The sequence below is a fragment of the Chiroxiphia lanceolata genome, chromosome 3, assembly GCF_009829145.1.
Source record: "Chiroxiphia lanceolata isolate bChiLan1 chromosome 3, bChiLan1.pri, whole genome shotgun sequence".
NCBI classification, from domain to species: domain Eukaryota; kingdom Metazoa; phylum Chordata; class Aves; order Passeriformes; family Pipridae; genus Chiroxiphia; species Chiroxiphia lanceolata.
Window position 1 is genome coordinate 8,595,894 of NC_045639.1, and position 21,905 is coordinate 8,617,798.

At 52.9% G+C, this 21,905-nt stretch overlaps 1 protein-coding gene across 1 annotated transcript in view; it reads right to left on the minus strand.

The window, feature by feature from the left end:
- Positions 1 to 5,538: 5,538 nt before the first annotated feature.
- PTK7 (protein tyrosine kinase 7 (inactive)) overlaps positions 5,539 to 21,905 on the minus strand; it is a 37,320-nt gene continuing 20,953 nt past the window's right edge. The window contains exons 2-20 of the mRNA XM_032683606.1: positions 18,815 to 19,108; positions 18,172 to 18,274; positions 17,476 to 17,666; positions 16,666 to 16,813; positions 15,573 to 15,703; positions 15,046 to 15,312; positions 14,690 to 14,823; positions 14,164 to 14,299; positions 13,910 to 14,029; positions 13,596 to 13,745; positions 13,168 to 13,318; positions 12,687 to 12,814; positions 12,179 to 12,382; positions 8,148 to 8,303; positions 7,723 to 7,955; positions 7,094 to 7,174; positions 6,862 to 7,013; positions 6,606 to 6,784; positions 5,539 to 6,384 (exon numbers count right to left, since the gene is read on the minus strand). Of these exons, the coding sequence (XP_032539497.1) occupies positions 6,224 to 6,384; positions 6,606 to 6,784; positions 6,862 to 7,013; positions 7,094 to 7,174; positions 7,723 to 7,955; positions 8,148 to 8,303; positions 12,179 to 12,382; positions 12,687 to 12,814; positions 13,168 to 13,318; positions 13,596 to 13,745; positions 13,910 to 14,029; positions 14,164 to 14,299; positions 14,690 to 14,823; positions 15,046 to 15,312; positions 15,573 to 15,703; positions 16,666 to 16,813; positions 17,476 to 17,666; positions 18,172 to 18,274; positions 18,815 to 19,108 (3,119 nt within the window). The 3' untranslated portion in view covers positions 5,539 to 6,223. The remainder of the gene's footprint in view (positions 6,385 to 6,605; positions 6,785 to 6,861; positions 7,014 to 7,093; positions 7,175 to 7,722; positions 7,956 to 8,147; positions 8,304 to 12,178; positions 12,383 to 12,686; positions 12,815 to 13,167; positions 13,319 to 13,595; positions 13,746 to 13,909; positions 14,030 to 14,163; positions 14,300 to 14,689; positions 14,824 to 15,045; positions 15,313 to 15,572; positions 15,704 to 16,665; positions 16,814 to 17,475; positions 17,667 to 18,171; positions 18,275 to 18,814; positions 19,109 to 21,905) is intronic.

Genomic DNA, 21,905 nt, shown 5'->3' on the forward strand with positions numbered 1-21,905 from the left:
ACGGCCCCGCTCCGCCACCGCCCCCGCCGCGCCGCGCCGCCCCCATATAAAGCGATACAATGTTGCCTTTTATGGCGAAGGCGCTCCTTATATGGGGCGAGCCGGCGCCCCGCCGGGAGGCGCCGTCCCATTGGCTAGCGGCCGCCGAGCACCGGCGCCCATTGGCCGGCGGCTGGCGTTTGATTTGCATACGGTCCGACCGCGCTCGCGTCACCCCCGGGTTGAAACACGGAGGGAGGCTCTTAAAGGGACCGCACGGCCGGGCGGGCGGGGCTGGGACCGGCCCAGCCCAGCTGGGTTCGGTTCGAACCGGCCCGGCCGTCCTGCGGCAGGGCAGAAAAGCGAGGGCTTAGACGCCCGCGCTGCCAGCCCTCCCCTCGCCCCCTGTTCCTACTGCCAGCTCCAGGCAGTCGGGTCCTCGTAGGGGACACACCACGTGGCTCAAAGATTACTTCGCAATCCTCAGGATCTAGCCAGGAGGGGCTCCGCATCATCCTGCCTGCCTGTAAGTAATGCCACTAGCTGTTGCTCGCGACAGCTCTCCACCTCGGCTGCTCTCAGACCCTGCAAGGGACAAAGTGCTGTCCCCCTTGTCTCTCTCTCTGGCTGCAGAGGCAGTGGGAGGATCTGTGGGCAACGTGGGTGCTCAGGGGTTTGCAGGACACAGGACTGAGCAGATATGTCTGAAATACACATTTCAGACATGAAAGGTTGATCACTAGTCTGAAGAGAAAGGGTCTTGATTTATCAGGATGGGCCACAGCTGCCTTCAAATCCACAGGTGAGGATGAGGATGTATGACAGCCATCCATGGGTACGACAGACCACTTTGTACACTTGGGATGATGGCCGGGCAGGCCCCAGCACAGATGGCAGCCCCTGCCCACCCCTGCTCTGCAGATCAGAGGGCTCCTAGCAGGTGGCACAGGTCACCTCCTCTGCCCAGGTGTGACCCAGGACCTCCACAGGAGGGACAGCCCACATAGCCAGGACAACTGTGTGCAAGGCAGGCTGCATGTGGGTCAGCAAAGCTGCAGGAGGGACCACAGCCTCAGAGCTCAAAGTTGTGAGAACAAAGTCACATCCTTGGCTGAGGAAAGGGCTCTCTCACACCCTGTCCTACAAACAGGAACTGCACCCCAGGGCAAGATCTCACCTGTGACAGGAGCAGACCTGCCACAGGCCCATCTTATCTCCTGGGCACCCCAGGGAGGGTTCTGCAACTTGCACAAGCCTTTTCCATATCTGCCTCATCACTCAGAGGACATGCACACTTGCCACCAGTCTTCCTTCACAGCTGTCTCCCAGAGCCCAGGGCCAACCTCCTACAGAGCAAGGGAGTAACTGCAAAACTAAACACCCCCCTCACTGCCACCACCGCCTCCCCCTCCTCCCCGTCAGCCATGCTCCTCCAGTGAGCACACATGCCATTTTTAGCTCCCAGCAGGGCTGCTGGAACTCACATGCCTCCATCACATGCCCTGGCCACCTTCCCTTCAAGCTGAGCACAAACTACACCTAGCACAGGTGAGACTGAGGCCCTTCTATGTCATGCCAGACTGAGAAAAGATCAGTAAGACCCTCTGCATGGCTTGAGGCACCAGTTAGACTGGGAACAATAAACACATAGATCTGACAGCCAGAGCCAGGCCGGTCTGCGTGCCTAGCACAACTGTACAACCATTGCAGGTTACCAGAATTTGGTTTTCTCTTGCTCATGAGATGGCTACACACTCCCTTCCTCTCCCTGGGCCTTCTGATGGCAGGGCCATGTGGAGGCAACACAGGCAAAGGTGAGAGCTGGCAAAAGGTGAGAGCTGGCTCATCCCTTCTGTTGCCATCTTTTCCCTCCCTGGCCTCATCTTGGGGATGTTTTCCAATACACTTGTCCTGCTTATGCTCTGAATGGGACCAGAGCCTGCCTCAGCTTCCAGAGAAGCCAATCTCTCACCCAGGGCAGTCAGATGCACGCTGTAGAGCCAAGCTGTGTCCCCAAGCCACCATCACAGGCCACAAGTTACCAGCATGCCCTCCCTAACCAAACCAGCAGGTAGTGACAATGAAAGCAGCTTAAAGCAGGTTTTCAACCACTTGACAGTCCCATTTTATCTTCAGGGCTATTCTCATTTACAACCCCCCAGTCATAAAATTCCCATTTCTAACCCTCTTCTTACACAGCTTCAGGCACAGCACTTAACACTATGCCATAAAAGCCTCTTAACCTGATTACTCACAAGGTTCCTTCCGGACAAGTTGCCCAACAGCTCTGCTTTAGCATGGGCCCAGCTGCCAGATGCCCCCAGCATCACCCCAACCCTCCTTGCCCCCTTTTCAATCCTCCTCTAGGCCATTGCAACGAGCCCTTCTTCATCCTTTTCCAGCTCTTCATCCATATTTCAACTGGGAGACTATTAAACACCCTCTTCACTGGGTGCTGGGGTTTCATGGTTTCCATCCTGTTCCCGATCTTCCTACTACTGATACTTCAGCTGCTTTTTTTTGACTGCTGCTGAGTACAGGTAGCTGCTCTTTTTTTAACAGACAGATCTCTTCTATGAGCAGTAACAACTAGAATGGCGGTACTGCTGCACACGTAAAACTAGGTTAGGGCCTTTCTTAATGCGTTTTTTTTGGTCAGCAGAGGGGTGCACGAATGGGGCTGCTCCACGAGGGGTGACTAGCCACTATCTAAGGGTGACCCCATGCCCTCATGAACAGGTCCCACAGTACCTGAGCAGAACCGAGACAGGTGTCGGTATCAGGGTCCATCCACAGAGCAAACAATGAACCAAGTCCAGTATCTACATAGTCATGAGATAGAGCCAAAATCAGGACTGGATAATAAGGCCTATGTGCCTTATTTACAAGACAAAACCAAGAACGCCTACAAAGTTGCTCAACGCAAACCGGAAGGCCCAGGCTTGAGCTTAAATGCAGCTCAAGAGTGGGTGGAAGTCCCAGTTGAGGCTGCTTAGGACCATTAAGGCCCATTAGTTCCCCCACAGGTGCTTGACACAGGGCTGCAGAAGATCCACAGGGTAACAGATGAAATTGGAGTAAACCAAAAAGCCACCCAGTAGATCTGTGCATTCACTGATCAGGGGTACTCAAAGTATACATGGGTGCAAGGGGAATTTGGATAACCTTCTGGCAAGAAAAAACATCAAGGACTGCTGGAAATGCCTGGTTTGGAGGTCTTAATGCTTTAGGGAGTTGTTATTGGGACTAACATACACCTACTTGCTCTTCTCTTACACTGTTCAGTAAATGTTCAATTTTGGCCACAGAAGGTGGCCCACAAGGTGAACCTTTGCTCTGATGGAGCCATGTTGTTTTTCCTGGCCCTGGATAATCACATCTTTAAGGTGTTCCTTCAGTTTGGGCTGAGGCAATTGGATCCCACCTCTGCCAACTGCCCAAGTCCTCTCATTCTTCTGTAGCGGCTTTGGCTAGGACTGTATTTGCTCAGCTTGCTGTTTGCAATTAGTTTGGCCAACATCTGTCCTATCCCCAAGAATACAGAACATTTTCATGACATCACTTCCAAAAATATACAATCCCAACCCCTGTCATTCGGCACTGTTTGGGTCTGGAGTTTGTCCTAGCTTTGGTGACTTTCCATTTGGGTGTTTCCCTGTAGTCACCAGGTCTCGACTGCCCGGCAAACAGGTACTCAAGTCTCCGGGATGTGTTGGGATAAAGAAGATAACCCAGTCCTGACACTGCTCACTGAACAGCTCACTGCAGCCATGGTGTTCCCTCCCAGTACACAAGATACCTGCATGAATAAAGCTGCCAGAACAAGGATGTTACCCAAAAAATCCTTGGTATCTCTGTTCTCTAGTTATGGCATCACTGAGATTCTGCTTGGCCTAGGCCACTGAAAGTGGCTGCAGGAATCAGCCCAAAGGGTGCAGTGGTCCTGCCTGAAACAAAGGACAGCAGATAGGAAAGTCCACAGGAACAGGATGGATGGGAGAAATGGAGCAAAAGAACATCAAACAGCAAATGTGAGAGGTCACTTGCAAGTTTGAGAGCACATACGCAGCAGTGCTGCAACACTCATGCTTCAAAAGGGTTGCGTGCACACTGGAGAGAGGACTGGGGGGTGACAAGAGGATCACACAGCTGCAAGGGGGAGAAGGCAAGGCACATCCTGACACAGCCTGTAACAGCTCCTCCCAGCAGTGCCACTAGTCCCAGGCTGTGGCCAGGCCATCTGGTCACATAGGCAGCAAGGGTTGAGAGTGGCAGTAACCTGCAGCCACTTCCACCAGGACCACTAGGTCTAGTGAACTAGACATGGTTGTCCCCCTCTAGAGAGGGGCCCAACACTCAGCCACTGCCAGTCTTAGCTTGCCAAGAGGCCTTGGCCTGGGGAGACTCCATAGCTCCCAGCTACAACACATAAGTGTTGGAAAACACAAACACTTTCGATAACTGTTCTATGGCCAGCAAACTTGCTTGCAGAGTTTCCAAGCAAGCCATTTCCTGGACCAAATTTGAGCTCAGAGTCAGCTAGCACACTTTCAAGAAATAAGCCCTTTTCACCCTCCAGTATCTCCGCAGCCTCTCTGGGTAGCAGAGGTGGGAAGCGGATCCTGGACATTTCTGGTCCATGCCTGTTTAAAGCAGAGCCATCTAGACTGGATTGTTCAGGACTTAAGCGGTCCAGGGTTGAGCATTTCTGATGATGATGGAGATGCTGTAGCTTCTCTGGGACTCACACCTTTGTTACCCTCGAGGGGAAGCATTTTCTCTAATACCCAATATGAAAGTCCCTGGTGCAGCTTACGCCCATCACCTCCAGTTCAGCCTGAGTAGGCTTCCTGGAAGAGCTCAGATCTGTCTCTAAAACCCCCCAACACAGAGCTGAGCAGCAAGTGAAACTGCTGGTCTGCATCTTGGTCAAACCCTGCGTCTCACTATGTCTCCAAGGGACTTGGCTCATGTTCATGCTGTGGGGGCTGGGGCTTCTTGTACATTATCTGCCCACCTCTCCTTTCCCAAGGAGAGACTGCCAGGACCCTGCCACTGCTCTGGGCCATTAGCACAGAGGAGAGGGCTGCAGACCACATATGACAGCAGGATTTCCCCCAATATCCCCATACAGGCCTGGCCCTACTAGCTTCTGTGCTCCTCAAGAAGCAGCAGCTGTGCAAAAACACAACCCAGTGCTGGCTGCAAAGCTGCCCCAGGCCACAGAGGTATGTGCACAAATCCCATTACTACCTGAACTGGGGGGAGACTGTCAACGTGTCCATAAGTGGTTGTTTGCTTGGAGTTTGAGAGGGACATTTTCTCTTGAGACACCTGTTCCTGTTGGAAGGCAACCCACGACTGCCCAGAGAGACAGTAAGCACTGAGGCAAAGTGCTCCCTCAGGGAACACAAAGCTCAAATTCATCTGAGAAGGGGGCTAAAGGGCTAAACACAGGAGACAGATGCCATGCCTGAAGAACTGGCCCCCAACCCTTCCCAGGAGCTATGTGGAAGAAAACAGCTATCTGACAGCATCTTACAAAGACAAAAAAAACCCCCAAAAAAAAGCGCCTTCTTTATTGAGAGCAGCACATAAAAACCCAACAAAACCCAACCCTTCTTGGCTGCAGTACCCTCCACTCAAGCAAACAAACTAACCCACTCTAGGCTGCATTCCAGTAACAGAAATACTATGGTAGGGAGGAGTCAGCGCTCTGGAAGAGGGAGAGGGAGAGAGGGGGCTCTGCCCAGAGTCATAGTACAAAAAAAGGCACAGGGTAACTGGGAAAGGTAGTGAGCTCCTTCATATGCCAGGCACTTTGTGCTCCTGTTGGCTGGCCTGTACCCATAGGGGTGTGGGGAAGTCAGGCATGCCTAGCACAGATGGACGGAGAGAGAGGCCGGGCCAGGCCGGCAGGTATGGACGTGGTGAGCAGGGACACCCCAGCTCTCACTGGATGAGGGGGAGCTGCGCTCCATCCACACCAGCAGCCTAAGGACACTGGGCTGAGCAGGTGGAGAGCAGGAGGCAGCAAGGGCTGTCTTTTGGGACCTGTGGAGGAAGGAGGTGGGGCTGGGGTACACTGGCTTGTGCTTTGAGTCCAGCAGCTGCTGGCACTGAGCTGCTTGCTGGCACATTGGGGTCGGGCTCAGCAAGGGACTGCAGGAGTGCCAGGGGCTCCCCAGGCACATAGAGACCCCCTTCCACCCCGCCACGTCCTTCACCAGCAAGGGCCGGATGCTCAGGCTTTGCTGTCAGCTGAGCTGTCTCCAAGGGTGGTGGCGAGCTCACTGAAGGAGGGCCGATCCTTAGGGCTGGGGGCCCAGCAGCGCTGCATCAGCTTGGCCAGGCGGGAAGGGCAGCCCTCGGGGTGCGGGAGCTTCATCTTTCCTGACTGCAGACCTGGCATGAAAGAAAAGTTCAAAGGGCAATAGGGAAGGGCTGTGATCCTCTCTGTAGAGTTCAAGGAGGGCAGCAATTCTCCATGCAGGCTGGGACAGCCTCCTCAGACAGATTAGCACCATGTCAAGAGGAGGGACATCACACAGCTTGTCTGGCCACCTTTACCATATGAAAAGAAATTAGGCTACAATTTCAGAGACAGCACAAGGTACTCCACATACCTGCTAAGACCTCATCATCTGCCAGTGGAGTGTAGGGCATCTCCCCATGCGTGAAGACCTCCCACATGAGCACCCCAAAGGACCACACGTCTGACTTAGTGGAGAACTCATCTTCCAGCACAGCTTCAGGTGGCATCCAGCGCAGCGGGATCCAGGCCTGGCGGAAGTGGTAGTACTCACTGTGGGCAAGACAGGCAGGCAATGAGATTGGCGCCATTCCACCCCCATTCATTCCCCTGTCAGGCTCCCACTTGACCTGTTGTACACGTCCTTGCTGAGGCTCAGGGATGAGACCTTGACCTGCCGCTGGGCACTGACCAGGCAGTTCCTGGCTGCCAAGTCCCGGTGCACAAACCTGCCATTGGAGAGATGCTCCATCCCCAGGGCCACCTGTGTGCAGAGAGACACCTGACCCCAGAGAGGTGTCAGCACTGGCTGTCCTCCTTTAGGTCCCCAACCCCACAGCACTTCAAAAGCTGCACTGTCACCTTATGTTTGGTAGTGAGAGGCTGTGGCTTCAGAGACTCATCTTTGCTCTTCGAGATCCTCAGGAACTGCTTCAGGTCCCCCTGGGAGACAGAAAGCAATTAAGACACAGCACCTCTACATGCGACCAGTCTCATCAGTCCTTGCAGTGCCTGGATTTGGCAGACCCACAGATCCTCATCTCCTGATCTATGGTCCCTGCCTTGCAGGGCAAGCCAGTATCTTGCTTCTGGGCCTCAACTGGCTACGATCAGGGCAAGCAGGCCTTAAGTCTCCAGGAGGTTTTTCATGCCCCAGATTGATTTCCCTCCTACAAACTCCAGACTGCCTATAGCCCTTAGCATTCACAGCCATTCTGCAGCATGCAGCCCCACAGCTTAGCTTACACAGCTGAGTCCAGGACATAAACCAGGAATCAGGAGGATGTAAAGAACAAAGTCACCTCCAGGTCTTGCAGAAGAACTTCATTCCCCTTGAGACTCCTCCACAGGTTGGGAACAGCAGTAAGCTCAGCCTCATATCCCTACACCTTGCCTGCCCTGTGCTGCCAGCCTGTTGTCACACTTGCAAGCCCCATGCCACTGTTGTCATCCCCCTGCTCCACTGCAGGCACTGCTGATAGGGCCCTTACCAAGTCCACATACTCCAGGACCATGTAGTGTGGCTCTGCCTCACGGCACAGCCCCAACAGCCGCACCACGTTGGAGTGGTTCAGCTTGCCAAACATCTCCGCCTCTCGACGGAAGTCCAGCTGCAGCTGCTCATCCCTTGTCTGCAGGCTCTTCACCAGGACCAGCACTTCCCCCTCACCATCTTCTGCACCTTTGGCCTTGGCCAGGAACACTTCGCCAAACTCACCCCTGCCTGAAAGTGCAGAGAAGCACATGGGAAGAGACCGTGTGTTAGGACAGCATGTGTATTTGACAGTCCAGTACTGTACTGGGGTACTGCAGAGCCCTCAGTACCCCAGTACATTCCATTTTTTGGCTAGGACAGCTGGGGTTTCAGTCAGGTTTCCTGCTGGAGAGGGGTCAGGGCCAGGGTGGCCCAGCGTACCCAGGGTTGTGATCGTCTGCAGGTTGGAACGTGGAAAGTGCATCTTGTCAGTAGCACTGTGCCGCTTGCTGGCCCCGGAGCTGCTGCCCAGGTTGGTCAAGGCTACTTCTTCCTGAATCTCTGCTGTCATCTGCCCATTCTGCAGCAAAGCACCACCTGTGAGGGAAGCACAAACGGCTTCAGCATCCTGCCAGGCTGTGCAGAGAATGTTATATTGGGGCTTAGCCCCTTCTGAGCCTCTGACACTCCAAGCACTCACAACTGGCTCCAAGCACCCCAGCTTGATGTCTAGCCCCAGGCAACAGAGTGGCCTCCATGCAGTTGTTCCCTCTGGGCTCAGTTCCGGCCTCATCTCTGGCAGTCCTGCAGCCACCCTTGAAATCAGATGCTGAGCAATGGCTTTGGTCCCAGAACCAGCCAGCCCCATCTGGCCTTGTCCATCCCATGCCACTCAGTCATTCCAAAGCGGTGGCTACATCCAAACTACCACTGACAAAACTCCGCAGATCAACAGCAGAGGATGAGGCATGACGGAGAGATGGAGCAGAGTGAACCCTGCTCACTATAAGCACAGTCTCGTGATGCCAAAGAGCATCTCAAGTCTATCTGGCCTCAGCTGTTGCAGTCTTGATGTCCCTGCTCCTTACTCACTTCCCAGCAAGCCAGCAATGCTCATGTCTTCGGAAATCTTGAACCTGTAAGACCAGATCAGTCTGGACTTTAACTGGCTTCGTTAAAGCAGTGCTGGGAAGCGCTGTCCTTGCAATCAATCCCAGCAAATTTTCTGCACAGGAACTCCACTAGAAATTTCCTTAGCATAAACAGAAGCCAAAGAACAGGACAAAACATTATTGCCTTGAGAAAGTAGAGAACTCTGCATTTTACAGGCAGCTTGTAGAGGAACAACTGCATAGATAGGAAACCTTGATTTTAAAGGCATTTTGGATCAGTTTGGATCAGACCTGGTACTTTGGAAATGGTACTTTCCATAAGCTGGAGGCAGGAGTTGGAATGTAAAGGAGGGCACAGCTTTGAGCTAAGGTGGCTGACACACCCTCAAGCATCACTCTGTGTACTACTGTGCACACTGCATTTCAGCTAGTCCTGGAACAAGCATTAGGCAAACACTTAGCCATGCAAAAGGAAATCACAAAATTAAGACTTAACCCAACAAAAAATTAACTCCAACAGGAATCCCACTGCCTGTAATTTCCATCAAAGGTTATTGTATAGCAGTGCGTGTACATGCATGCTTACAATGAAGGTGTACAAGAGAGGTACCAGCACATCCTGAGCAGGTTTGGCCACCCTGACAGGGACCATGGCTTTTTCACAGGTAGGACTGCAGCTGTGAACACTGAGTTATGTTGACTTAAGAGCCATGGCTACTGACAGCCGTACACTCTCACATGCTGGAGTAATATTTGCAGAAGACAATAGTGAAAAAACACCACCTATCCTATAAATCAAAGCTTGATGCTCCTTAAACTCTCTCTGTTTTTACACTAATTATCAGCAGGACTGTTTGACTCTGTGCTGTCTGCACTCATGACTGATCATGTCTTAAGACTACAAGCTTCACGCCAAGAAGATAACACAAGAAGACCACTGCAACTGTGCCAAGAAAATCCCAAAGGCTGTAGAGTGAGTGTGCTGCCACTGAGAGACAGCACCAGCAGGCAGCAAGAACAGATGCTTTTGAGAACAGACTGTTTTACAGAGCTTGGAAAAGGCAGTTAATAACAAGGGGACTGCAAAAATAACAGGAATTTAATCTGTGTATCCAGCAGTCCAGAGGCAAACCAAGTGTAAAGAAATGGCCTACTTTGCCCACCTGCCTGCAGCACCTGAAGAAAGAGACAATGCCATCCTGCCCCAGAGACATTAGCACATGCCACCTCAGAAATCAGTCCCCACAGCCATTAGCCTCCCCAGAAGCTATGTCTGTATTCATCAAAAAAAAAAAAGCAGCACAGTCAGACAGAGGGATACTGAGAGCAAGCACCCTTTTTATAGAGGATGTGGCACAACAAGGACATGATCTTGGAAGGTAAACTGACTGGTTAGGAGTGGACTGAGCCATAGGAAATCCATAGGAAGGATCTACTGCACATCCATAGGAAGGTCAAATCTTTCTGGATTCTGAGGGCACTGGACAAGTCAGCTAGTAGTCAGCCAGGGAATACTTGTAGTTACTGAGGTAGGTGCTGAGATACTTCAGCTAAAGAGACCACATCAAAAAGAGGCATAGAGTCAGATCTTTGAAGAGTATGGTGAGTGGGATGACTCCAATGGAGCTGAGAGCAAACACAAACCACTTCTCCAGACAGGCTATGGAGAGGAATGTAGACATCTGGGCAGCTGGATCTGCTTGTAGCAGTGAGGAAGCATCTGTCTGATAACTAAACTGGTTACAGATGAAGGCAATAAGAATAGGCAAACTCTGGCAGAATAAAAATATAATAAAGAGAGGCCAAGATAAAAATCTGAGACCACCTCAAAAAAGATTTTAAAAAAATCCTGTCCCAGGAAGAAGATGTTGGCCAGTGCCCGCTGACACAGGTGAGCTGCCTGTGACCTGTCCACAGAAAGAGTTCACAGTAGTGACAGCAGCAGACCACAAAGCTGCAGAGATGCTCCCACATCCCTGCTCCCAGGGAGTTCCCCACAGCCAGACTTCTCTTCTGGAGGTTTGGCTCTGTTCAAAGTACCAATGCAAGAGGAAAACCAGGAGACAAACCCAGCAGTTATGTTTTGCCAGGCCCTCACAGCAATTCGCATGTGATCAGGTCATGGCTATGTGCTAGAGAATTGGGAGGGGAAACATCTGTACTTATGGGGAGGTATCGGGAGATTCAGGGGATTAAGGACAGCAAATTTGACTGTGCCCCATCACTTACAAGTCCTCACTAGTATCAGTGATGCAAGGACAACCACGTTGTCAGGAGAAAGCTGAAACAGCTTTTGGAAATGAAAATTATGCCCCAGAGATCTCTTGGGTTCATTGAAGGAGTCCTGTAGCTCATGCACAATGGGAACCCAGTTTAATCTATTTGCTGGGTCTCATGGAAACAGCTGTTAAAGAGCAGCTCAGCTGCTACAGGACATGAGGAAACATCCTCCAACGGACACACAGAAGGTAGGAATCATGGCAGTACAACACATTGCCAACATGGATGGGGTACTGCTGGCAGCTGTTTGCCAAAGCTGCCAGTGCAGCTAGCAGCAAAGACAGAGGCCAGCTGTGGCCAGCTGCAGTGACACTGAGAACTGGGAGGTGCAGCCAAAGATGCAATGTGAGGCTCGAGGAAAGCAATGTCTTATCCACAGTGGTGGGCTCAGCCAGCTCTGTCAACAGGGAACGGAAGCCAGGGGCGCAGCTGGGAAGAAGACATAGCACAGCTGTGTCACTCTGCAAGGTGGACGCACCAAATCATGTCTGGGGCTCCCCATCTCAGGAAGGTGACAGCACAACCAGAAAAGGCACACGCAGGAACAACCAGACATACAAAAAAGTTGTGTGTTCCAGTGCAGAGCTGGTAAGCGACAAGCTTGAAAAGCAAAGAGAGAATTTTTAGATAATCTCTTATGCTCCAGAAGTCCTTGTCGGAGAATGCTGTAGATGCTCAAAGCTTGTAAGGGTTTCAGGGATAACAGAGTGAGTTCAGTGAAACAACTTCTCTCCAGCACCAGAAGCTGCTGAGCTGTGATTTGAAGAGGCCAGCAGAGTACTAGTATTTCATTACATTGCAATAGGGATCCTTTCCTCCTCTGGTGTATATGATGCCATGTACAGGTGCTGGGATGCAGGAGCAATACATAACTCAGCAGAAAGAGATGGCCACAATGTCGGGCTGGGACGCAGGTTTCACACCAACTTTCCTATTTCTCACCTGGTAGCAGGTCTCTGCCACCAGCCATAGACAGAACTAAGAGCAAGAGACCAAGGGCAAGGAATGCCCCTCAGACCCTCCAGCAAAGGCATAGGGGGCCAGCAGTGAAATCCCCACCCTCAGGGGTGTCAGCCTCACCATTCAGACACTCCATTTCGGGCTCCTCGCCCTCTGGCTGCTTCTTCAGCCTCTTGGCTTTTCTCCGCTTCTTACAGTAGAACATCAGCCCCAGCACAATAATAATATAGGCAACAGCTGCCCCCACCGAAAGCCCAATGGTCTGGATCATCTTGTAGGGTGTGTGGCTGCCAAGTCCCTCATCCTCTTCTGCTGCTGGCTTATCTGTGGAGCAGAGAGCACCAACCACATGAGGGTGTGGAGAGATCTCCCAAATCCTGCTCAGGAATGTGCTGTAGGAATGAGAAAAGCCCCACCCCCCACCTGCTGCTGTGGCCACCTCCTCATCCAGGCACAGCAAGCTGGGCATATCCCACAGCACACTGTGCTGCATCCCTATGGGGATGATGTTGTGACTACCTGGCAGGCATGACCTGACATGCAGCACCCACATATAAGGCCAGAAGCAAGGCCTAGAATTGCCAGGGATCGCAGGAGGCCACGTCCCAACACTGGGCATCTCCCTTACCTACAACATATAGGAAGGCCTCACGGTGCTTGATGTTGCAGCTGTTGCCAGCGATACAGGTGTATTTTCCAGAGTCCTCGGTGGTAACGTCGTAAATCACCAGAGAGCCATTGGGCATGATCTGAATCCTGCCAATCACACACATAGAGCTCTTTGCAAACACCAGAAGGCAGAGGCAGGCTTGGGGCACCTGAAGCCCCATCTGTCCAGAATGCCTCAGCCCCATGTCCCTAGTGCAATCATCTTCAATCTCAGGCTGTGCAACACTCAAGAACAAATGACTGCAGCTCAATCACAGCTTGGCAGGCTGTGGCAGAAAGAGTAACCCTGGGACCAGGGGAGTCCAGCTCCTGGCACATGGAGACAACTATGTGCCCACCAAGCTGGGAACCCGAGATTGCACTGTTGGCACCCACATACTGAGTAGGCACGGGGAATGTCAGGCTGCACCATATTTCAGCTTGGAATGGAGGCTGTATACCTGGGCAGCAGCTTGCCAGGATCTAAAATCTTGTCCTTTCCTTTCCACTGGATGTGCGGTATGGGGTCCCCCTCTGCCTGGCACTGGAACATGGCTGTGTGCCCCTGGTACACCGTTGTGGGCTCTGGCTCTAGCTTGAAGGTGACGTAAACTGAAGGCAGAGAGACCAACACGAATGCTATCAGTTCCTGGGAATGGTGCTGAGCTCCCACAAGGGCGCAGGGCCAGCACTGGCACAGTGGCACATGCCCTCTGAGGCTGCATGCAAAGCACTGACAAACCAGACACTTGAGTGCCACAGGGCACAGCTTGGGGTCAGGCCAGACATTGCTTTCTCTGCAGGGGCATGCCAGTTGGGTGCCGCCCAGGCAAACCCACTGCAAGGCCAGCTCAGTAGGAAACCCACTTGCCTGCTGCAGAGCCCTCACCTGCTACCACAAGCTGTACGGTGGCACGGATCTCGCCCTGTGGCCTGTTGGAGGCGATGCATGTGTAGTTCCCTGAATCGCTCCTGCTCACCTTATGGAAGGACAAGACGCCAGCATTGTGGCTGACATGGGACGGCAGGCTGCTCCCATCTGCAGGACACAAGAAGATGGATGCACCAGTCATGCATGAAGCAGTGTGCCACATGGCGGCTTCCCAGGCATCTGGCACCACTGCTTCGCCCACACTGGAGGTGGGACAAAGTTCCTGGGGCCCCAGGTCAGAAACAGACATATCACATCCAAGTCTCTCTTACCTGTTTTAGTCCACTGGATGGTGGGTTTTTCCCGGCCAGTGGCTGAGCAGGATACTGTAACCTCTTTATCAAACTCCATGCACTGCAGTGGCTGGGGTGGCGGGGTGAACTTCAGCTTCTCTGCAATAGACAGATGTGCTGTTTTACACCCCCTACAACCACAGGAGGCACTGGAGCCACAGGTATCACACCTGCACCCTGCCAGGCAAAAGAGGTCCCCACAAGGGAAGGAGGTGAGGTGACTGTCAGCATACCTAGCACGTGCACTCGTGCGTACCCCTCGATGCTGCCTGCTGGTGTGCTGCTCACGCACTTGTACGTGGTCCCATCATACACCTCCACATTGTTGATGCGCAGCGTCCCATTGTCGGAAATCTCAAACCGTGAGTCCTGCCCAGAGGGAGGGAAGGAAAGGGGCAGAAATGACACTGTCACCAGCCCTGGGCTCAGCCCTTGCTTGTGGCACTTCTGACACTCCACATGCCCACACCATGCTTCAGACAGACATATCTCTGCTGAGACCCACATGATAACTAAGACAAGCTGCAGTGACCTTTCTCTTGTCACTGCCCCAAAAGCACAGGGTTGACTGGCAGCCAAGTGGTGAGAGACAGCCAGTTGTGTATCAATACATCAGAAGGATGAAGATAGTGCCAGGAACGTGGTCAAAGTGGGGGTGACAGGGATGCTGGGCCTAGGAAAAGGTGAAAAACAACAGCAGCAGGGCAGATGCCCAGCAGAAGTGCCCACAAGCAGCAGGGGCTTGCCCCATCACCTCACCTCAGAAATGGAGACACCGTTGCGGTACCAGGTGACGGTAGGTTTCAGGGAGGCCTTGCTGAGGCAGTGCAGGTATCCTGGCTTACTCTCCTCCAGCTGGCTGTCCTTGGGCATCTCCACCCACTTGGGTACCGCTGGGCACGAAGGCAAGGGGTTACACAGGGCCACTCACTATCCCCCTGACCAGCACCAGTGCAGACCAGACAGGCAGTGTGCAGCCAGACAGGGGGCCCAGCAGCTCAACCATGAGAGAAGTGCCTGTCTGTATCAGAGAGGTGATGCACCATGCTGTCCCAGCTCACTCTAACCCCCATCCAGCCCCTTTTCTGCTCCCCCCTTCTCAGAAAGTTGCCTACTAGCCACAGTGATGCTCAGCTCCTGTTTTTTCTCTCCAGCCTTGTTGGCAGCATGGCACGTGTAGATCCCTGCATCCATCTCAGTGATACTGGTAAAAACAAGCTGCTCTGCCTCTTGGTACACCCTGCCAGCAGTGGGAATTCGTTCCTGGTTCCTCTCCCACCAGACCTGGGGGGTGGGTACACCTCGCGGGGCAGTGCAGGACACGCGATGCCCCTGGTTCGCTGTCAACACCTTCGGGGAGAAGGGTGCCATTTCTTCAATATCTGAGAGGAGCAATAGACAGCAGAGCTCAAACACGGCAGGAAACATGTAGGAAACTCACCAGCATCATCATTCAAATGGAAGGCATCATTCGAGGTAGAGAGTGCACAAGCTATGTTTGCTCCCCTCATCCAGGCAGCAAGGATGGACCATTTCACAGATAAACCAAGCAGTTTTCCATGTACCATCATCACACAGCTCCAGAGTGACACTGGAACTCTGGGACCCGCTGCCCACCCTGTCACCAGCCCCAGGACCTCACCTGCTAGCCGCAGAGTCGCCTTCAATACAAGAGGTTTCCCCCTCTGCCCGTGGCCAACACACTTATAGACACCGGTGCTGCGAGCCCTCACCTGGGTGATCAGCAGGGAACCGTTGGTGAACACGGTGGTCCTGGGCACGTGGGGAGAGAAGGGCTCAGTAGGCATCTCTGCAGGGCATGGGCCAGAGCTACAGCCCTGCAATGTCCCACACGAGCCCATGAAACCAAGAGGGAGACTGCACTGAGCCAAAGCTTCCCAGTGTGGGAGGAGCAGCAGACATATACAAGGAGATGGCGGGATACATTCTTCATGGAGGAAATGAGCTCACAGAAGTCTTTTTCCTAGTGAAGAGCTGGCTCCCATCAAAAGATGCATCACGAAACTGGGCCAGTACCAAGAGAAGGAACAGCCAGGAGAGGGGGCAGGGGGCACAAGGTGGCGCCCGGGAGCTGCCGGGCCAAGGGCATCTGGCACCCGGACAGCACTGCTTGCTTTGCACAGTCCGGTTGAGAGACAGCCGGGCTCCAGGATCACCGTTCCCAGCTCTGCGGACTGACTAGGTGTCTGGGGCTCAGAAAGGTTCCTGGCTCTGGGGATCACCATGCACTTGTATCTGGCAGTGCAAGAGAGCCATGCACCCAGTGATTGCTGTGCAGATGTTGGGGGTTGGGGGTTTGGGGATCACCACGTGTGGGCATCTGGTACTGGGACACGTTCCTGACTGTGAATTGTCCCAGGTCAGTGACTGGAGCTTGAGCAGTCCCTGGCTCCATGAAATCACCACACTCAGACATTTGGGGCTGGGAGACGTCCCCAGCTGTAGGGGCCATCATTCAGGGGCGTCAAGAACTGACAGCCCCATGGACTCATTTGAGGACAAACTACAAAGAGTCCTTTGCAGATAAAGCCATGCGCAAGGACCAAGCCCCTACTAAACCCAAGCCAGCGAAGCTGAGAAACCAATCCCCATGGCCAGCCTGATGCTGCATGCTTGCCTTCATGCACAGACAGGCTTTGGCCTCTTTCTGTCGCTTCCGGAACACAGTGCCCCTCTCCTCCCAGCCCTGCCCACATCACTGAGGTCCCTGTTACTTGGATCTGTTGGTGATGGGGTTGTCTTCAAAGAGCCATTCCTGGGTGGGAGGGGGCACGGCTGCAAACTGGCAGTCAAACATGGCCTCTTCATTCTTGGTCACAATGAGGTCCTGTGGGACGATCACCGCCTGAGGAAAGCTCTCATCTGCAATGGCAGAGACCACGGGAGGGTGAAAGGAACAAAATGGCCTGTGTCCCCTCATCAGTGCTCTGGGGGAAGCTCAAAGAAGAGGTGGATGCACCCTGCAAGCCCAAAGGAGACCGACATGCCAGCAGGGCTGGAGTTATGGAATCAGAGCCCAGGACTGCATGTGGAAGCTGCTCTGGGGAAAACCCCTTCTGCTTCCAGCAAGGCCCTGAGCACCCTGGCTCCTAGCAAACAGATCAAAGTTGTCACTGGACTGCAAATTCCCTTGTCCAGTTCCAAATACCTCTCTAAGGTCAACATTTCCTGCCCTCCTTGGGTCTTGCCTCCAAAGGCCAATGGGCATCTACCCATGTGGCACTAATATTAGCAAAACTAGCAGTACCTACAGCCTCCAGGGTCCAAACCTGGTGCTCCACTACCAGAGACAACAGCATAAACCTGCTCCAGAAAAATACAATGGCAAATTAACACCTGTAGATAGGGCAGGATTCAAATCTGGCCAGGATTTTCCAGGCCCGTCTCTGGCCAGAAGCTTTGCACAGAGAAAGTCACACTAGCCTGACACTTCCTGGCTCCTGGTCCTGTGGGAGAGGGGAGGCTGTTATCAGGGAAGTAAAACAGCTGAGCCTCCAGTCCTAAACAGCTAGGTCACAACTCACCGATGACATTCAGTGTGAAGTTGTTCTGGCTGCAGATGAAGCCGACAGCACTGCGGGCGCAGCAGTAGTAGAGACCGTTGTCATCAGGGCTGGCACTCTGCAGGGTCAGCGTTCGCTCCTTGTTGCTGACAGAATAGGTGCTGCGGCCATCGGGGAGGGGGTTACCATCCCGAAACCACTGCCATGTGGGGCTGCAAAACAGGGACAAGAAGGTGACCAGCTGCATGGCACCGTCAGGGCTCCCCAGAGAGCAGGTGTGCGGAGGAGACAGCCCAGAGATGGCCCGTTTCCCTGGTTCTCCATCCCCGCTGCTGGCCCTGACATAGACACAAAGCCATGAGACGTGCAGCCAAGTGGATGGGACATGACTGGAAAGCAACGGAGAGTGACTGCAGCACACCAAGCAGCTCAGTGACGGAACTCTGACAGCCCATTCTTACTGTGCTCCTCGCTACGCGGCTCTGAGGAAGCCGTTTGCCTTCTCCCACGGTGCTCAGCCACAGGCTCAATCCTGCCTTTCGCCTTTCCTAGACTCTACTGAATTCTTGCAGGAGAGAGGAGGGGAGGTGGGGGAGAAGGAGAGAGAGAAAGGGCAGGGAAGGAAGAGAGAGAGAGAGAGAGAAAGAGGGGAAGAGCACATAGCTAAGGTGCAGGGGGACCCCTGGCAGGGTCCACTCCTCAGGAGGCAACCCTTACCGTGGGTGGCCATCAATGTGACACCGCAGCACCACTGTAGAGGAGGGCTGGATCTCAGCTATGCTGGCCGGCTGCTTCAGCACCACACTGCCTGTCTCAATCCCTGTAGGATCAAAGAATATCAACACAGCTGGCTCTCCAAACCTAATGAGCCCAGGTAATGATTATTGGTGACACACAAATAACCAGAGCAGGCAGCAAGAGCACAAGCATGCTTAGAGACGCATAAGCCCTCAAGCCAGCACAGAGTAAAGGGACACCCACACTGCAAAGGTCCAACTTTGCTCTGTGTAGCTGTTCTCTGAGGGATAAGAGGTGTTCTGAAAAGACCTGCAGTGCCCAGGACACACCTGGTGCAGTAATGTCTCCATTTCATGTAAACAAATGGGAATGACAGCATAAGAAAGCATCTCTAACAGTCTTGGTACACCAGAAGACACAAGAGGTCTAGAGGGTATGACGGACATGTTAGCTGGAGAGGAATCCTACTTGCACAGTCCAAGCTGTCCAACCCCCGCCTAACCCCTACCCCCACAAGCATCAGCAGTGTGGCAAAGCTGTTTCCAGCTTCAGGCCCTCCCCAGAGCGCTTCTCTCTGTCCACAGTGGGCAGCATCAGGCTGTTGCCTTCACCCCACACTCACACTTGATATTGAAAGATGCATTGGCTGTGTGGGCCTCCTCCCCAGTGAGCAAGTTTCTCACTAGACACTGGAAGACCCCAACATCCCGGTGCCGATCGACAGCAGCAAACTGAAGGTTGCTGCCTTCCTTGAAGCGCTGCTCCGTGTCCTGAACGGGAAGCCCATTCTGCAGCCATTCAAACTCCACATCCGCTGGTTCTTTCACCTCACAGCGGAGGATGGCGCTGCGGCCATGCAGGGCATCCTGGGAGTACGGCTCTTTGGTGAAAAGGATTGTTGCCTGAGTCCCCATGGCTGCAAGACAGAAAACGGGGGGGGGGGGGGGGGGGCATGTTCAGAGCAAGGGGAGGAGGAGAAGGGATCAGGTAAGCATGTACTGTTCTCAAGGGTCTCCAGACAGTCAAAACCACTGTGTTAGGAGAAACATATCCCAAAGCACATCTGTCAAAATCAATTCAGAGTTTAATAGACCTATGCTCAGATTCCAGCACAGCTGCTTTAAGCCTGCCTCTCCAGCCATCACTGGAACAGGGCTGCCCGAGCTTGCCAAGACAAGGAGAGCCCTCTGCTCTGGGGCCAGGGGAGTTAAGAGGGAGCTCCCATGATCCACTACTGAGTGTTAGTTACACTTTCAGCCTCAACAGAGAAGTGTCTTGCAGCTGGGAAGTCAGTCACCAAAACACTGGTCAGCAACCAGCTTCCTGGGCAGTTCAGATGTTTCTTTGACCTCTTTTTGGGTCTTCTGGGATGCATCCTAAGTCCCAGCCACGCATCGAGACTGCCCCTGATCAGAAACACCTACAGACTGTTTCTAGGCTTCCCTCAAAGTTTCTCTCCCTGGTATTACATCTCCGTCTCACCTAAACATCCTCAGAAATTACCCAGAAAAACATTTGTCTGGAACAGGGATTGTCTATGTGAATAAACACAGAAGCTGCTGGAGCACAGCTCAGGAGAATGCAGCAGTGACACCCCAAACTTATACTGGTGACTCAGCCCTCTTGCAAGTTGAAGTGGAAACAAGAAATCCAGTAGTTGACCTCAGGGTCTGATGGCAGTCTGAAGGGTTGGAAGCATCTTTCTACCACAATGGAAAACCCAAAGAACCCTCCTTGACACACTAAAGCCTACCCAAGATCTCAGGGTCCCGGGAACAGAGCAGCCAGTGCTTGCCTAGGCAATGACTGACACAGCTGCTGAGGGACGCTAGCACACTCCCAAAGCTGGCTGCTGCCTGCCCACAGCCAGCCCTGCAGGCACTCTGTACAGTTACCAGCTTGCCACAGCAAGGAAAGCAGACAAAGGGCAACTCAGCACATGCTGATGGGCTGCTGGACTCTGTTCCCAGCAGCATGCTCTGCAGGTAAAGGGGTGAAGCCAGGCAGATTTTGAGCATCTCAGAATGAAGATGAGCAAGAAAGTGGTCAAAACAGCACATTCCCAGTGCTGAAAGCAAAACATGGTTGCCTGGACAAGTTACATGAATAAGATCCAAGTCCAGCTGAAAGGCAGTTTCTCTTAGGACACTCAGCCAGATCCTCCTGCGTGGTGTTTGTATACAAGCCTGGTAAAGGGAGACAATTTGACAGGACATCTCAGTCACCCAGAGCTAAGGGTAAGGGATCCTATTCCAAAAGAGGTACTTTGAAGATCATCACATTCCAGAAAGCCTCAAGAGCCCTTCCCATGCTGGAAAGCCTTTGGAGCCTGCTACGCAGTGCAGTGCAAGCACCAAGCGAAGCTGCTCACTGGCATCCCAGTGCCAGCCACACATTTCCAACGTGGCTAGCCTGAGCTCTCCCATTCTCAGCAACAGCAAGGTATAGACGCAGGTGCTTATCCGGTGCTGCTGCTTCCCAGGATGCGGCTCCAATCTCCCAGCTCCAAACACATCAGCCAGGAGTAGGGGCACCTCAGCCCATATCTGCTAAAACCCTCTCCCCATAGTCCAGACAGAAAGAGCAACAAAGTCCTCCCATTGTGAAAATCATAGAAGCCTATTTCCAAAGACACTGGGGCAGAGGAAACAGTAGTCCAGAACTCAGAGGTCTTTCCTGCCTGCAGACTGTGCGAAGTGTGACTGCGAGTACAATTCTAATTTTCAGTCACCCCAAAGAAGCCATTGGGAAGGAGGCAGCAAGGAACTGGGAGGTCACAGGAACAGCAGCGTACAACAACATACTGCAGGGTCTAGATTATGGATCTCATTGCAGCCTGGCTTTCTACCTTCAGCATACAGCTGAGTCACTGACTTTGGTGCACAGGCAACATTCTCAAGGGACTGCCCTCAGTGAGGTTAAGTCCCACAGTTCCTGGGTGGACATCACTTGCCATCTGTCCTCACAGAATTAAAGGTCACCAGGAGTAGCCAAAGACTGACCCTTGTGGCCTGAATGGCAGAGCTGCAGACAAGTGATCGAAGTCCCATCTTTTGGGTCTCCTACTGAGCCAAGTCCCATCAACATGCTGTTCTCCAAAGTCAGCATGTCCAGCGAAGTTTCCATCGCCAGCTACCATGCACCTCCCCTAAAGGTAGGAACTATCCATCAGTCTGTGACACTTGTCCACTTGTCTCATGAACACCACAAGATGAACACATGCCCCAAGGTGACACAACATGTGAGAACATGTTCTTGCACAGGTACACACATCTAGTTCTCTGCACATCAGATCTGTCTCATCAAGAGTACTCAGCAGGGCAGCAACCACCCAACCTCACATAAACACAGCTATGTGCTCAATAGTCCAACAGCTCCAGAGCATCAGGAGCTGAGGTCATGCCAGAACAGGCTGCTTGGAGAGACAGAGAGGATGAAAGGGGAACAGAACAGTCAAATCCACTCGAGTTTGAACCTAGAGGAGCCGGGTCTGTCTGTTTCCACAGATATGCCTCAGGGCACCAAGCACATGACCATCAAACCATATCTGTATGGTACAAAGCATGTGCAAGGTGGCAGGGTGCATTAAGAGAGCTCATGAAGGAAACAGATTTGTTCTCCTCTTGGGGTCTCAGCCTACTGGTCATGTTAGTGATGGAGTTTGTGATGAGGTCCTGCTCTCTGAAAGTATATGCCATTAGGGTATTAAGACA